At 44.4% G+C, this 16622-nt stretch overlaps 1 protein-coding gene across 1 annotated transcript in view; it reads left to right on the top strand.

The window, feature by feature from the left end:
* The window catches only part of COL20A1 (collagen type XX alpha 1 chain), a 52615-nt gene extending 42463 nt beyond the window's left edge, over positions 1–10152 (top strand). Inside the window, exons 29-40 of the mRNA XM_009912615.2 lie at positions 10–63; positions 1051–1146; positions 1643–1696; positions 2046–2099; positions 2438–2491; positions 3957–4028; positions 4713–4748; positions 6062–6128; positions 6711–6899; positions 8247–8324; positions 9129–9284; positions 9790–10152. Coding sequence (XP_009910917.2) covers positions 10–63; positions 1051–1146; positions 1643–1696; positions 2046–2099; positions 2438–2491; positions 3957–4028; positions 4713–4748; positions 6062–6128; positions 6711–6899; positions 8247–8324; positions 9129–9284; positions 9790–9803 — 924 coding nt within the window. The 3' untranslated portion in view covers positions 9804–10152. The remainder of the gene's footprint in view (positions 1–9; positions 64–1050; positions 1147–1642; positions 1697–2045; positions 2100–2437; positions 2492–3956; positions 4029–4712; positions 4749–6061; positions 6129–6710; positions 6900–8246; positions 8325–9128; positions 9285–9789) is intronic.
* The last annotated feature ends 6470 nt before the right edge of the window (positions 10153–16622 follow it).

Here is a 16622-nt window from a genome sequence, read left to right as displayed (position 1 = left end):
TACTGGCAGGGCAGCCCTGGGAGGAGAGGACCTCAAGGGGAGCAGGGCGAGCCAGGACCCAAGGTGAGTCCTGATACTCAGCACTACCTCTGGCTTTGCTTGCTTCAGGCTGCGTCAGAGGAACGATGCTGGCGTGCAGAATCCTCTCTTAGTGCAGCTGGATGTGTTCCTTCCTGGTCTGAACTGGGCTCCTTAGGCTGGGGGCTGTCTCACTGCACCAAGCAGAGCCCAAACAGAGCCTTAAGGACTGACACACTGAGGGGCATGGGATCACTTATTATTAATTAAGTGCTCAGTTGGGATTTGGAATTTGAGATGATGAGCCTGATTGCGCTGAATTAATGCAATGAATGTGGTCAGCAATGTTCTCTGAAAGCAGCCTTGCTGGAAAATGGGCAGTCTTTGTGCTCTGCTTGTTCTGGCTGCCAAGCCTCCAAACCAGACAGAGTGGTAATGCTCTGGGGCAGAGCAGCGTCAGGACCGAAGCAGAGCAAGAACCATACAAAGCCTTCAGGTGCAGCCCTGAGGTGAGCAAAAGGAACGGCTGGGTCTGAATCCCCAAATCCTGGGGACGGGGGCAAGCCCTGGTGCAAGTGTTCACTGCTCCACTGATCAACGCAGGGCAGAGCCAGACCAGCCCATTGGTCCCCTTCTTTGGGATAACATCTGGGAAAGCAGCACGGTTATGGGGGAAAGATTTTGGGGAAGGAATGAGAATGGATGCAGATCTCAGCCATGGGTTAAGGAACATTTCCCTTTGCTCGCTGGCCACCTTGAATAACAGGGATGATCTGCTGCTTGGGAAGGTGAATTGTGCTTTGCAAAGCACCATCTGCAGCTTTGCTGTCTTCTCCCGTGAAACATGCACCAAAACCTTGGACCTAAAAGGCAAAGGCAGATGAGGTTACTAGAGATCTCCTCACTGTCCTGACTTCATCTCGAATACTGTAGATGGTTCACGCTGGCCCAGGTTGAGCAGTGCAGCCCATGTAAAGAGCAGGCACTAATTGCTTTCTTTCCTTATGTTTGATTTCATGTCGTTGGCTTTAGGGTGAACCAGGCCCACCTGGACAAGTAGGGCCAGAGGGTCCTAGTGGCCAACAAGGCTCTCCAGGTTCCCAAGGAATCACGGTTCAGGGTCCTGTGGTATGTGATCTCTTCCACTAGCTTTTTTTGTCACTTGCTCTTTGCAGCTAGAACAAGTCTCAGAAATGGGTGTCTCAATAAAGCCCCCCAAATGTGATCTATTTATTTACATCATCCTTACTAACAGCTGGACAGCTGCACTAGAGAGAGATGATCATTTTTTTCATGCTGACGAGGCCCTGCACTTAGTCATTCTGGCAAGAGACTGCTTTTGTCCAGACTCTCCCTAATGTGCCTTTAATGAAAACAGCCCAGTGGAGTATTCAGGCATTTTTCTTTGCGATGATCATCATTATTTGGCAAGGAATAGAGGTGGAGGCTGCTGCGTGCATGTCTGGGATGGCAGAATCCCCATGCACATGCTGGGGCTGTAAAGTACACTGCAGCACCACACAGAGCAGGAGTGACCTGGGATGTGGATGTGGAGCAGCAGGATGCTGTCTGCCTTAAAGGATGCTGCAGCGTGCCTAACTATCTGCTTCTGTTTTAATTCAAGGGGCCACCAGGAATTAAAGGAGAGAAGGGAGACACTGGAAGTCCTGGCATGCAGGTAATGGTAAACACCATTCCTTCTAATTGTCTCAAAGATTTGCCCATTTTTCCCAGTAACTACTTTAAGCAAGATGGAAAAGCCATAGAGTTGTTACTGTTGTCTGCTTGGAAACCGTCCTTTATCATGGAGCATCATCGCTTTCCCAAGGGAAACTGAGTCAGTTGGTGCAAGAAAGATAGACCTATCTGGAAGCTAGATATAATGGAATTAGAGGTGGGATAACAGTGATTGCTCTGTTTAATGAATAATTCTGTTTCTTCCATCTTTTTCTTATGTCCACTGTTACGAGATGAATTAGGGCAATGATAATCAGATGCCAAAGTTACTCAGCAGTTTTGATTTACAGGGCATTCCTGGTGTGCAGGGAGCTCCAGGCAGGGACGGTCTTCAAGGTGCAAAGGTAAAATACCCCACCTCTGAGTTTTCATGCATGGGTGCCTAAAATTCTGCTGTGAGTATACCAGCAGATACCTGAAACATCCAGCTCTCCTAATGTACTCAGTGCCTAACTGAATGGTCTTTTTGCAAAGCCAGAGGGGCTGGGGGGAAAAAAAAGGGGGTCATCTCAGATTTGGCTGAGTTTGACCAGGTGCCACCCTTCTTGCCTGCTTGGCGGATGCATTTTTTACTCATTCCTAGCAAGCTCCTGTTAAAAGCAGCACATGGAAAAACCACCTCACTGCTTACTAGGTGTCTTTGAATCTTCTCATTAATAAATGACTGGATTTGGGTTTGCAGGGGGTGAGGGGACTAGAAGGCACAGCTGGGCCTCCAGGACCTCCTGGACCAAGGGTGAGTACTCACTATGAGTGATACAAATCGAAATCTCTTCCTCACCCAGAGATGTCACGGCAAAATCCCTTCTCAGGGTATCACGGGGAATACTTGGCACATTGTACAGATGTCCACTTTCCCTGCCACCCTCAGTGTAAGAAGAAAAACCTTGGCTGCTTCTGGCAAGTTCGGGGGAAGCTTTGACCCAGCAAGGAGATGCTTGGTTTGCTATTTTTGCTTTCCTGGTGCTGCTGTTTTTCAACTGTTGGTTGAGTTTGAGCTATATGGGCTTGCTAGACTGAAATCAGCAGGCGCTGGAGGATGCAGGTAGCTGTGAAAGTTTTCCCCCCACACCGTTTCCAATATCTGCTGCCAGGGCTGTATGTAGATAGGTGAATTTGCACTCTGTTGTGCCCTGGATAGCAGAACCTTAAGATCTGTTGATTTAAATCCATATGCTAATTTGAAGGCACCACAGCTCTTCCAAGTGCTGTGAAACAGGTACACTTCACCTTACATGGGAAACTGAAACAAATTTGGTTTTACATGATGGGTGGTGGACCTGATAGATACTGATTCTCACTGCTGAATTATAAGGAATTTGGCAGTCCTCAATAGTGTACAATGGAGATTGCTCATTGCTGTCTTTGCATTAGACCCCACAGTAGTTGTGCTGAAGTTAGGTATTTATGGGAGCTAAGGTTGAATTCAGCTCATAACTTTGACTTGCTCTTCCTGGGAAGATGTGCAGCCAACAGGGTTGAGCCGCAGCTTTCTAAATACGAGGAAAGCACTGTAGCCTTCAGAGCAGGCTCTGAAAGCTGTTCTGGTGCTGCCTTGAAGATTTCTTTCATTTTCACTGACCAGAAGAGTTGTTAATCTCTATTGAGCTTAAATATAATAGCTGGAAAATTATAAAAGGAAGTATTTCTACTGGTTGGTTTTGGCTTATTTTTTTCTTCCCTTTATGGCTCCAAAGAGCACAGAAACTTCACAAAGAGGAGATGACCAAAGAAGGCACTTACCACTCTCTGAGCTGCTGTTACTGTTGTAAAGTATTAGAGGCAAACGCAGGTCTTAGAGGCAAAAGAAAACAACAGCATGGTATTAGGAGGCTGAAGAAAAGGGTTATCCTCTAGGCTATCTCTAAATCTGAATATATAATGAAGGATCTAAAGCCTGTAGGGTAAAAAACACATTGCAGTTTGTTGGCAAAATTCAGCTTTGCTGGCTTGACAGTAGTTGAGACAGTAATAGGAAATGATGTGAACATGACTCATACACGATATACTCTTAACATTGGACTCATGGCTGGACAGGGTCCTGACATAAACCTTAAGGCTACAATGCCCTTGCTAGAGTCCTCTAAACTCAAACTGCTGGTGCTCCTGGAGCTGTAGGGAGTTGTCAGCCTTGAACAGAAAAAGAAGAAAGTTAGGAAGTAACTGGAATTTTATCTGTGTCTTGTAAATAATGTCTGCAGGGTTTCCAAGGAGTGACGGGCTCCCGAGGCAGCAGTGGAGAGAAGGGACCTCCGGGTGACGTTGGGCCAACAGTAAGTTTCTGCTTTTGAGTCTCAAAGAAGGCCAAGGCATGAAATAATTGAGTGGAAACAAGCTGTTCCCACGGCAGCTCTCCCTCAGAGTCTAAAGAATAGTTTTAATTCACACTCGTCCTTCTTAAGGAGATGTCTGGATATGCGAAGCCCAGGCTACTTAACTGTTGATAAAGCATTTAACAAATCCCAGCTCCCTTTGCTCTCTTTAGATTCATAAACTGCACAAAATCCAACATCCAAATACATTTCTTGTGTAAGATTCCAGAATAAAGCAAGAGGAGTCAGTCCTGAGCTGGAGTAGCCAGCATTGGGCTTGCAGGGGCAACCACAGGTCTAGATGTCACAGCTATTTCTTCTTCTCAGGTGTTAAAATCCACCTGCTATGTTGGGAAATCTGTTCTAAGATTGTATCTGAGGAATTTCAGCATTCCTGTTGATGCTGCTTTATGCCACTGCTTCAGCTTCTGCTTTATTATTCTTTTTCTTAAAAAAATCAAAATATTCCTATGAGCTTGAAGCTCTTCTGGTCACTGTCATGAGGTCAAGGAAATGATGAAAGTATGAGAAACAGAGTTCGAGCTCCATGTCCCACTAATGTAACCCACATCCCCATTGATTTTTTTTGTTTTCTTGTGCTCTTCCTTTCCCTAGACTTCTATTTTTTCTTTTCTTGCCTCATAGGGGCTGCCGGGTCCGAAAGGAGAAAGAGGAGAGAAAGTGAGTATTTCTGGTGCTAGGCACCACTGTCATTGTGTCCTACACTCAGAAGAGTGGAGGTGGTAACCTGCTTTGCAAGCTATGCTTACAAATATAAACCAAACCTTTGTAGTGCTGAATAACTTCTTGTACCTATAGCTTGCTGCCTTTCCATTCACCTGCACTGGTTATGCTGGTGGGATATAAATAACCCTGCAGCAGTCAGGAGCTCCTTAGTATCAGTTGTAGTAATGAAGAAGAAATGCCAAGATCCATTCTTTGCTGAGAAGGAGAAACCAAACCCACTTGGCTGCACTAAGTTGTTCTTTTTTAATGTATTGCATAAGAGGGGACTAATTTGTAATAATCCTCTGGTGTGCCCCAGCACAGAGCCTTTGAGGTCAGGAGATCCATGCTGCCTTTGAAGGTTATTTTATTGTGAGAGGAAGTTTTTCTCATCCTGACTTTTGGTTAAAAAGAAACCCTGTGTCTTTCTAGGAGTCTGAGTGTCATTACCAAGACTGTCTTATGTGAATTAGGCTTCAGACAGGGGTGAGGTGCTTTTGTCTCAAGTTAATGCCTCAGTATCATAACTTTTAACAACATTCTCCTTCCATTCCCACCAGCTTTTCCTTTTCTAGAATTTTTTTTGGCAGTGGAATTTTCCTTTTTCCCCTCCCTTGGCTGTTGTGCTAAGCTTTTCTTTTAATTCTGAGTGAACTGCACAGCAATCCAGGTAGAGATGTATATTTTATAAATGTTTTTGGAAGTACATAGTGTGTTAGTTATGAATTTTTACAGATAGAGTCAGTGTTTATTTTTAAGCAGCTTTTTGCATTTTTATTACTTTTCCCTACTTTACTAAAACTTCCTAAAGACCCCTCGTGTATGATTTATTCAGAATACAGTAGCGGCAAGAATCAATATTCATAAAAGATTTAGACAAAGATAAGACGTTGCAATATCTGATCATATTAAATGTTTTACATATCAGAGAACATTGAGTTATAGACTTAGCATCTTTATTGATAAAATTTGAGAGTGAAATTTACTCTCCCTTTTTTGGTAGCTTCGGTAATTATTGAGTTTTGGTCGGGGCTTTTTGATGTGCAGGAGAAAAGCAATTATTGATGTTTCCCAATTTCAATTTTATGGCTTCAGAGCTTTGTGATAAATAAATAAAGCTGCATTTCACAGTAATTAATAACTCTGAAACTCAAGCTGATGAAAAGTATGGGCAGAAAGCTATCATGCATTATGATATCGATCTTTTTTAAAAGATATTAATAGTTCCTTTTTTTTTTTTTTTAATTAAAAAAAATGTTTCACTTTAGGGGGAACCACAGTCCTTGGCCACAATTTACCAGCTCGTTAGCCAGGCTTGTGAGCGGATGATTCAAAGTGAGTATAACCAGCCTAGCTCCCGAGTGTGTTCGCGCCTCTCCAGCAGTGGTGAACAAAACCAGAGGGGAGACAGCATGAAGCTGTAGTGACCCAGGTTGCTCCATCATCCTGTACCGTGCTGAGCACCACACGTCGCGAACGTCCCATCACAGGTTCTCAGCACTACGTTGGTTTTATTGGGTGGCATTAGCACAGAGACCTGGGAAATATTTCTCTGGAAACCCCTTTGGCACTTTGCAAAGACTCCTTTATTTCTTAAATGGAAAAGCTTGAAATTAGTTTGAAAGAAATTATTCTTTCGGTGATTTGTGCTGATTCCTCTTGAGATGAGGCATTTTTGGTAAAGCTCCTGTGCTGTGATGCACGAAGAGAAGCACCAGTTTGCCCAAGGTCAGGCAGCAAAGTCATGACTCAGCTGCCCATCTTCCTCTTCAGCTTTGGGCTTTCTCAGTTTGGACTGACAGCTTTTTAGCACTAGCTGATCATCTTAAGTACCTTTTTAGACAACATTATTTGATTTTGTCTCTTTTCTGAATCTCCCAGCCAAGGAAACATTCATTTTCTGTCTTGACTTCTCAGCTCATGTGTTGAAATTTGACTCATTCATTCATGAACATGCAAGGAAGCCAGTTCCTGTTTGGGAAGAAAGGTTAAAACCAGGAGAACCAGGACCGCCAGGTCCTCCAGGTCCCCCTGGGAGCAACGGAGAAAGAGGAGAAAATGGCATCCGCGGGCAGCCAGGCAAAGATGGGTATCCTGGAGAAAGAGGTATGGACAGAAGCATTTGTAAGCATCTTTTATTATATCTTTGATACTTTAACTAAACATTTTAGTGCCTTAAGGAGTACTGTAAAGATAATCCATGATATTATCTCATCTCATCTCATTGCTATTTTCCTTTTGGACTTCTCTCTTCTAGGAAGAGAAGCCAAAGTTAGCTCAAAAGAGTAGGGAGAAGACAGATGCAGCCCACTCTTCTTGCAAGCTTTGCTTTGAGAGGAAGGCCAGTTTTGCTACCATGTGTAGGTTTTGGGGATGGAGAGTTTAATTTTAGAGGGCAGGAGGCTATCCCTACAGAAAGGCAAAAGAAACAGCCGTTTGGCTGAATACGTGGTGGTGGAACAGGTCACCTCTGGGCAGAAATGACAAGTCTTGGAAAACACTGGAGAAGGGCATGAGGCAACTGAAGTAATACCAAAAGTGGAAGTAGGTTTCTGGATCGGTATTTCCAACCACAAAAGCCTCACACATGACTAAAGAAATAGATCAATGTAATCTCAGAAAGTGGCATCAGTTATTGCACATGAATGAGTGAATTGTGGGAATATGTTTTGCTTGGATTTGCAGACAATGTTTGTCAGTGGTTCAAGCAATTGTCTGTCAAAATAAAAAGAAAAATGTTGGTTACAGCAGTGTCCTAACAGCTCTAAGTAACTAGAGACCTTCTGCTTAACAACTTACACTGGCACTATTCAGTCTGAGCTGGTATCTGCAAAGCTTATCAAAATGTCACTTAAGAGGGAAAAGGGAAGTAACAACCTGCAGATGTTTCCAGTCTGTCAAGCGAGGAGATGGGAGAAGACAGATCTCACTGAAAAACAATCTTAAGGACATGGCTGTGATATTTTCATTTTGAAAATATTTTCATCTTAAAAATATGAACAATGGTATTTTGTCAAAATGCACCTGTTTCTCTGAGATGTACCGGTTTCGTGAGCAATTTCATGCAAAACCAGCAATCCTGACTTAGCACCTGCTTGAAGAAACAGTTCAGCTTTGTGATTTGTCTGATCCATGCATGGGAGTGGACCTCACGCTCGGGTCAGTGCACTAACACCAGTGCTATGCGTTTCCCCGTGAAAAATCTCCATTTTCACACATATCAGGCTGCAGACCAATGCCAGTTGGAGCCCTGTTGGTCATGGGCAAATGGCTACTCTGGAAAAGAGGGTAGGTGCCCAGACAGAATTAAAGGAAATGGATATTTCCCTCTGTTGCCAAGGGATGTGACTCCACTTCAACATCTAAGAGCCTGGTGGGGAGACTGCAGGAGCATTAATTCAGGGTGAAATGCAAAATGCAATGAAGTGACACTTATCTCTTCTCTGTGATCAGGTGCCCCAGGGCCCAAAGGAGAAAAAGGGATGTCTGGGGCCAGTGAGGAAGGGATCCAAGGACCCAGAGGCAGAACAGGTAGAGTGAATAGAACCTCTTTGTACTGACCCGCTGGGGCCATCTGGAGCTCACCAGCTGCCAGATTCAAAGCATCGTTCAGCCTTAGGACCACTGTGGTGGGGCAGACTGACCTTCCCACCACAGCACTGTTGGCAGCATCCTGGATGGTTCCAGTCTGCTAAGATGTAAGAGAGACTGCTCCAGGCAGCTTCTTCCCTCTGGTACCCACTCCCAGGTAATGATGTATTTTAAGGACCTGAGACACATCCAGGGAGTTTTAGTTTTCCTGCCTTTTTGCATGCAAGACTAGATGCTCAGGGGATAGAAACTCTGAAAATTCAGCTCACAAGCATAAAGATTGTTGAGGAATCTGTTAGGATTTGGCATACTCCTCCATCCTGATCACTGTTACCTGGAATCCGTGGGAGGTTTGCTACTGATGTAACAAACAAGGCATTATCAAGAGAGTGTGGTCAAACATATTCTTCTGTATTTATATTCTTATGGTTGAGATGTAAAGACACAAAAACCAATGACTCTGGGATGGATCCTGGGGTTAAGGTGATTTTCTGCATTGACACGTAGGTAGACTTTGGATTGTCATAACCATACTCCATTTTTAGCCAAGCTGGGCACCCTTAAAGTCAAGAATAACCCCTCTAGTTACTGGGATTCAGAGGAGGTTTCCAACTGGTGGGTCCTATTTTTCCTCCAAAATGAGGAAATTAACCACCATGTAGGACGGAGAAAATATAGAAGAGGTATTACACTGAAGCAGCTAAAGTAGATGTGCCACAGCTTACAGTGCTTCTCCTTCTTCAGGCCCACCAGGAGAAGTTGTGCTGGGGAAACCAGGTCCGAAGGGTCACCCTGGGAATGCTGGTCCTCAAGGTTTTCCTGGTGTCAGAGGGCAGCCTGGGCAGTCTGGATATCCAGGGGGTTGTGATATCTCTGGATGTTATGGGGCAGGTAGAAGAGGTAAGTCCTGACTAGCTCAGTACCAAAGTTATGATTTTACAGTAATCTGGTCTCTCTGATTACTTCTCTTAAGCTAGGCAGAGACCTTTGTTCATCCTTCAGGCACTGTCAGTCCTGCAAGAGCCTCCTTTGCAAAGCAATCAGGATGATTCACATGCAATTCATATGGATAAAAGCCAGTTCAATTGACTGCCCCTCAGCCATCCTTCATAGTTTAAGACAAAACTGCAGCAGTAGTTGAGCTGGTGGAGTGATCGTGGGGGTATCTTCGGTTCTTAATGTCCCCAACAGTGTTTCCATGGTGGATAGAGAGGAACAATATTTCAGTTCCTACACATACATTTCATGGAGGCTCAATTGTACAAAGTCCTGGGCAATGAAGAAAATCACTGGCACCGAACAAAAGATTTACAAGGGAAAAGAATTAATTCTATGCCATTCCTTCTCGGTACTTGACACTGATTTATTCGTTTGCTCAGTGGCCTCATCTCCTTTCCACACACAGATTTCATCCCCTGACCACTGGTGCGGAGGCAGCTGAAGACTTTGCTTTGCCCTGGAAATCTCTGGGTGAAAGCTCCACGCACTCCAAGAGAAGCAGTAACCTGAACACCAAATGTGTTGTGTTTTTTTAATGTCCCATCATTTCTATATGGACAAGTCAATCAAACACTAAAACCACCAAACCAGCCTGTGTTCAGATGAGTCATCTCTCTGTTTTTCAGCACTGGACAACTGCAGTGTTCAAACTCACATTGCATGTCCCACAGCAAGACAAAAATACAGTCAGAGGTGCAGGCTGACAGACTTGTAAGAAAAAAGAAATAATGTATTGAAATTCTCAGAAATAACAGATAATTTTTGCCCATTTGGCTGCTTGTCATTTATTTTTGTCACATGTTATTCTGGGCCCCCAGCACAGAGAAAAACAGCACCTCGTGCCCAAAGATGCAAATCCACTGGAGCAAAACTGCATTTTCTGTTGGTTGACAAGATAACAAAGTCTAGCACCATTTTGACTGTTTCTGCTTTCGGCAAAACGCTGATGGCTTCCTTGCAGGGGTGTTATGTACACAAGCACCGCAGACAGCGTGATAACCTTCCCGTGATGTGACAAACCCTTCCATTTAGCTTTGTCCTCTGGGGCTTGGTAACTGTCAAGCAAAGCCTTAGATCAGACAGAGCACAGCCATGTACCGAGAGGAGCTGGCAATTAACCTACTGCCCTTCTCCATCTCTCCCTCCTGCAGTCTGAGTAGCTATTTTACATTTTATCAGGTAGAATATTGAATAGCTCTGAGTCTGACTTTTACCTGTATGACATGGAGGTAATTGCCACGTTACACCTCTTTCCTTGCATGAGGCATAGTCTAATATGTATCCACAACAAACCGTATAGATACTGATAAAAATGTACCTCCTCCTTTGCAATTGCTACTTTAGGCTGTGCGTGGTTACACTGCTTGTAAACTGCTCCTTCTTCAGAAACAGTTGTTTCTGAACCATGATTTAAACCTGGAGCAACAAAACATTTCATTTTTTGCAAAAGCAGAATGAAGCAAGAAGTATCAGTACAGATTTTTCAAAGATGTTAGGAGGCAAAAAATAGAGCATCATGCATATTCCTGTGTGCTTAGTTTGGATGCACAATTTCTGCAGCTACATCCAGACTGGTAGCTGGGTATTCATACAGCTATAGTCAACATTTGAAAACTTAACAGCAAATACATCCACATTTAAAAAGTAGATTGTCACATAAATACCAAAGAGAAAGAGGTCTACCTTAAGAAAATTAGGTTGTTTAGACAAGGAATCCAAATATTATTTCTTCTTGTCATTATGGAAAAATCCTATAGAATTAAGAAATTTTGCTAAAAGAACATTTGAATGTATCAGACTTGTATGGGATACATCCTACAACAAAAGTCACATAAAAATATGATTACTGCATCCTGTAAGTATTTAAAGTAGTCCTTGGCTTAATGTATGTTCATTCTCTAGAAATTCCCAAGAATTAATGTTTTCAGTATGACATACATTCCCTTTGGAAAAGGTAGGAAAATGCATAGACATACCACTCTGATCGAAGTAACATTTCTGTTCACTTTGGAGTATTCCAGAGTTGCCTTGACATATAAACCAGAAGTCTTTCTACCTTAGATGAAGTGTTGCTGCAGACAAAACTCCAGCTAGAAGAAAAAGGAGAGGTCAGAGGAGCTGAAGTAGACAGCACACTGGGAGCATGGTATTTGGAAGAGATGCGTTCATTGGGATAGACACCCTGCATACGTGTTGTGGAGTTGCAGATGTTTCCATTTATACAGGCCAAACAGCTTGTGATCTGCGATTTCCCTATTCTCTGAAAAATGAAGGCATTCTGAAAATAAACCTAGCAAACCTGCGCTAAGTTGCATTCAGAATGGTTCTGCGTTTAGCACTGGATATAAAACCCAATAGCTGTGATAACTGGCAGATGCAAAGCAGCGGGCAGGAAAGGCATGGAAGTAAAAGAGGTACCCGGCACAGCAGAACCTAGAATTGTTCCCATGAAACGCTCACAAACTGGGGAAGGCAAGCAGTTTGTTGTGGAACATCTGATTTCGCAGGTAATTCTGCTTCCTTTCCCATTTAAATCAGTGCAGCCAAATTCCCAGTTCTGAACTTGCTGTTCTGCCTGTTCAAATCTAGTAACTGCAGGTAGTTTGAGACAGAGGTCCTTTATTTTTCTTTATCAACTGTTTTTGAAAGTTACTGACATCATCGCACTGCCTGCCTTGGGCTTTAACCTGTTTGGTAGAATTTCAAGTGATATTTGCTTTTGTCTGATTATTTCAGATAAAACATGAAAGGTCAGACTTTAACAAAATTGGGTCCCAAAAGGGCTATTGATTAGGAGACAGACAACCTGCACAAACAACTTGTCCATTTATGTTCCTAAACTTTGTCCCATAAGTGGTTTTATTTACTTGAAATCATGTATATTTAGTCCACCTAGTATCACAGAGCATGTGCGCAAGTGCTTTGTAACCCAATTCCTTGAAGGCAAGGAGCATTTCTGCTGAAAGATTTTAGGCACTGAGAGTGTCCTAATCTAGCAAGGAACGTTGCATGCTATTAATCAGCAAAAAGAAAAGATTTCAGCGGTTGGAGAAACACAGCAGCCCTAAGGGTGGAGGTGCAGGGAGGCTCGGGAGACCCTGCCCCAGCCTAAATTGCAATTCCATCCTCTGTCAGTGAGTACAGAAACCAGCCATTTGTGAATATTAATATCCCAAGCTCTTTGCTGAACACAATCTCTTGTTTTCCCTCTTGTGCTGTTCTTTAGCACACTTTGTACTTTTCTGGCCCAATTTATCACTTTTAATGCAAACTGTAGTTAAGAACAGTGTCATTCATTAGCATTGCAGTTTAAAAAATTCTCTTGCAGATCTTTCCTTAGTAGGGACTTTGTTCTCAAAGTTTTAATTGCTACAAATGAAAGTTTGGATATTAGTTTTTCTGGATTTAAACCTGTTTTCTGGATAAACCTGAAGTAAGCTCAGTGCATAAATTTCCTTGTAAAATCCCACAAGTTCCTACCATCTCTTCACCTTTGCAAGACTGTAGTGCCTGTTTACCTGCCCTTCTGTTCAGTCCTTATTAAAATCCTTTGTCCTGATTTGCTTATTCATATTACTGCCCTTGAGTAATCTGTGTCAGGGAGACTTTCTTTTCCACACAGTGTGTAGTGTGACATCGTATCTTCAGTTTCTTTAAAAACTTCTATCCTCCAGTCCTTAAATTGTGATAAATTTGGATTTTTATCCCTGCTGCAGAGTTTGACCCACATGGTGCAGCTGGATTCTGGCAGAGGCTGAGGACCTTTGAGACAGATGTTTTTGCTACAAGCATCATTTTAAGGTATTAAATTGGTCTCAGGAGTAAGACACAACAAGCACAGAGGACTAACCAGCAACGCTTCTGACAAGCAGCTCTGAAAATGCTTTCTCCAGGGCTTAACAGCTTGGCTTGACCAGATTTAAAGGGCTGGAAACAAAGACGACATCCTGAGCGGGGATGAAAGGTCTCATAAATGGACATCACTGCAGTGGGGAGAGCCCACAGGGGCTATCAAGGCAGGCAGGGCTGTTATACAGGGATTTTCCTTAGTACTGGATGTGAATCTTACATCTCACATATCACATCTCTCTGCCTGTCTGTCTCTACACAAGTGGATTCCCTCGAGTCTAGTTTCTTGATGAAGGTCTAGGGAGAAACTTATCCAAAAGGGATACAAGCTATTTGGATTAGCTCACTGGAGAATGAGATGATATGGTGGAAAACAGTCCTGAAAATGCTGGGGATTACATAGATCATCCTACCAGCCAGCTGCGGATAAAATACCCTGCGTGCCCTATGGCTGGGAAGATGACCAAGACAAAGTGAGCATTAGGGAACCAGAAGAAAGAGGATGTAGGGGAAACCAGAAAAATGGTGATAACTGAGGTTATTACAGTCAGGTTTCTATGCCTTTGGTCTTCTTCCATTCACAGCCAGTGGAGCTCTACTGGTGGGAAGGCATGAAACAGTATGGTGAGGATTTGATCTCTCCTCCACAAGTAAACCAGAAAAGATCAGCATCTATGTCTGCTTTCTGTGGTGCCTTTGGGGTGTCTGAGCTTAGTTTTGCACTCCCAGATCCTGAAAATGAGTTCCTTTGCTCTGGGTCTCTTCCAAGGCAGTTTTAGATCTCCTGCTGTATGCCAGTCTTGCTTCCTCACTCTTCTTCTGATGTCAGCTTGTTCAGTCAAGTCCTGGGAATCAGCTCTGAGCTGGCAACGTTGCAAATGTTAACAGCCTGGCTGCATACATTTTCCTGGAGTCTTTCATATGCTAAAAAACTCTCTCTTTGTGTTTCATGGGTTTAGAGGAGTAGAATTATTCATTATTCTACAGTTATAGTCTGGTTCATGTCCCAGTTTTATTCCAGTTTCTGATCATAGAATCTAATGGAGGGATAGCATCCTCCTTAACAACGTCCAAGATGGAATAACCTGTTTAAGAAAGAGGAGTAGGTGTTGATTCCTATTTTCTCCCCTTAGATTTTACAAGGAGGCACATCAGAAGCAGAAGGCAAGGCTTTATTTGAACTTTAAACTGGGGAACGATTAATGCCACATGAGAAGGAACGGAATGGCCACCGTATGAAAAATGTTATGATGCTAGCAAAACAGAGGATGCCGGTGACTTGCATTACCCAAGCTTCTCCCCAAACGCCAGTAACATCTTTGTAACCAGTTTCAGCTGTCACTTCTCTTCTTGTCCTGCCAAATCCTGTGATCCCACAGTGGCGCTGACTCTTCAGGGATGCAAGCACATCCTTAGCACTCCTAATCACACCTGATATTTTTGATGTGCTAATGGAGCAAATGCATGTGGCTCTTCCTTCCTCCTCTTCCTCCTGTGTGGCAGGGCAGTTCTGCCAGGAGCTGCACTGCGGTTTCGTGGCCTTGCCAGGCAGTCCTGCTCTGGTCCTGTCACAGTGCCACGCTCCCCTTGAGACACTGCAGGTCACACCATGCACACTGGCAGTAACTTTCTGCAGAAAAGATGAAGATTTGAGACGGACCCTTTGCTGTGAACAAACTACAGCCTATGCCTGCCTTTAATGAGTTTCCCAATATGCCACCTTAAACAGTTGCTCTTAAGCCTGTCCTTAAACCTTTATCAGTTCTCCTGCTACCCCCAAAGCATTCCCTTCTGCTAGGCAGGTGCCCAACCTCAGCTTTTGCTGTACAGCCACCCTCGCCCCTTCGGGTCCCCGCTCCTTGGCCATCGCTCTGCTGCTGCCCGAGCCCACGTTGACTGGGAGACGCGAGCAGAGACTCGAGCTGCTGCTGACTCTCCAGCCTAGCATGGAAAGCGCATGTGGTTTTATTGCTAAAAACGTGCATGCACAGCCGAGCCTCCCACCTGCTCTGCTGCTATCGGTGCTCATGGGTTCGGGGAAGGAGGAGGTTGCAGCAGGAGCTCTGAACAGCCAGTGTGGGTATTGCTGTGGTCCGGCGATATGATGCTCCTGACCCAGCAATCTTCCCACATTCATGATCATTTTATCGGTGCACTCAAAATGCAAAAAGGCGCTGGAGAGGGTTCAGGCTACCTCCGTGAGCCCAGCCTGTCTGCAACACAGACCGTAACCCGGCCCTGCCGCGGTGCCCCTCTGTGGCGTGCAGCCCTGCGACGCAGACTGCAGCTGCGTTGGGACATTTACGCACTAGACCTTGAAGATGTTTGACTGTTTGTTTTCCTTTCATTGCCATAAGCAAACTCACTGACTGTGAAAAGGGATAAATTAGCATCTCCAAAGACTGAATCTCTCTTTATTCTGAAAACAAGCAAAGAGGAGCAGCTCGGGCTCCTTCATCCTCCTTCCCCGCACTGTGCCAGCACAGCTCTTCGTGGAACTGGCCCAAACCGTGGCTATTCTATGTTTTTCTGAGCTGTACAGATTTTAAGTACTTGGCTGAGTCTGTGAACTCAGAGGTCAGTTGTAGCTTCTTAAATGAGGCCAAACAGGCTGATTACTGCATTGACTTTTAGCTTGTACTGTTTGGACTTAGTGCAGTAACTTGTATTTCCAACTTTTAAACTATAAGTTTTTCGAACTCTTTAAACTATATTGTTTCCGTTCCAACATTACTGTCACAAGCTAATGCAGTTCTCTGCTGCTCGCTGAGCTGTGTGGCATGAGCCAAGCCTCATGTGCCAGGCTACCGCATAGAGGTACCACACGTCTCAACTGGGGTCTCACCTCCCGCAGGCTCTGGCTTTTACTGGGACCTTCTGTGCTGGCCTCCAGGCAGCTGCCTGCTTCTCCCCGTGTGGGTTCTCCAAAGCTCTGGGTTACCCAGAGCTGCCGAGAGGTAAAGTTTGCAGTGGCCAGACAGTCTTGTGCATGCTGATCCCAGCGGTGGGGTGCGGAGGAGATGGTGGGTGAAGCCTGGAGCCCCTCAGCTGCCAGCCTGGGCTTTGAGTCATGCAGTCATGGCAGGTCCCGGGGGAAGCCTGTATTTTTAGGTTATGTCTGCCTTTCCTTGCACACTGCGGTAAAATGTTTATAAACCCTTGTGCCTATGAGAACTCTGGTGTAAGCAGGGAGACACTGGGCTGGGTGCTGCTGTGCTGTTCCCCCCCCGGCACCCAGCAATGAGGATGGGAATGGTGGGTTTGTAAGTACCAACCAGAGGGGATGCCGAGCTGGACAGACTTACGGTCTGTTCTGGTCTGGTCCATTCTCCTGCAGTTGTAAATGCATACAGAGAACAGGCAGACGCTAGCTGAAGCCCACACTTGCCC

The sequence above is a fragment of the Haliaeetus albicilla genome, chromosome 2 (assembly GCF_947461875.1).
Source record: "Haliaeetus albicilla chromosome 2, bHalAlb1.1, whole genome shotgun sequence".
Classification (NCBI taxonomy): domain Eukaryota; kingdom Metazoa; phylum Chordata; class Aves; order Accipitriformes; family Accipitridae; genus Haliaeetus; species Haliaeetus albicilla.
Note: the sequence above shows the minus strand (reverse complement) of the source record. Positions and strands in the feature narration are given on the sequence as shown.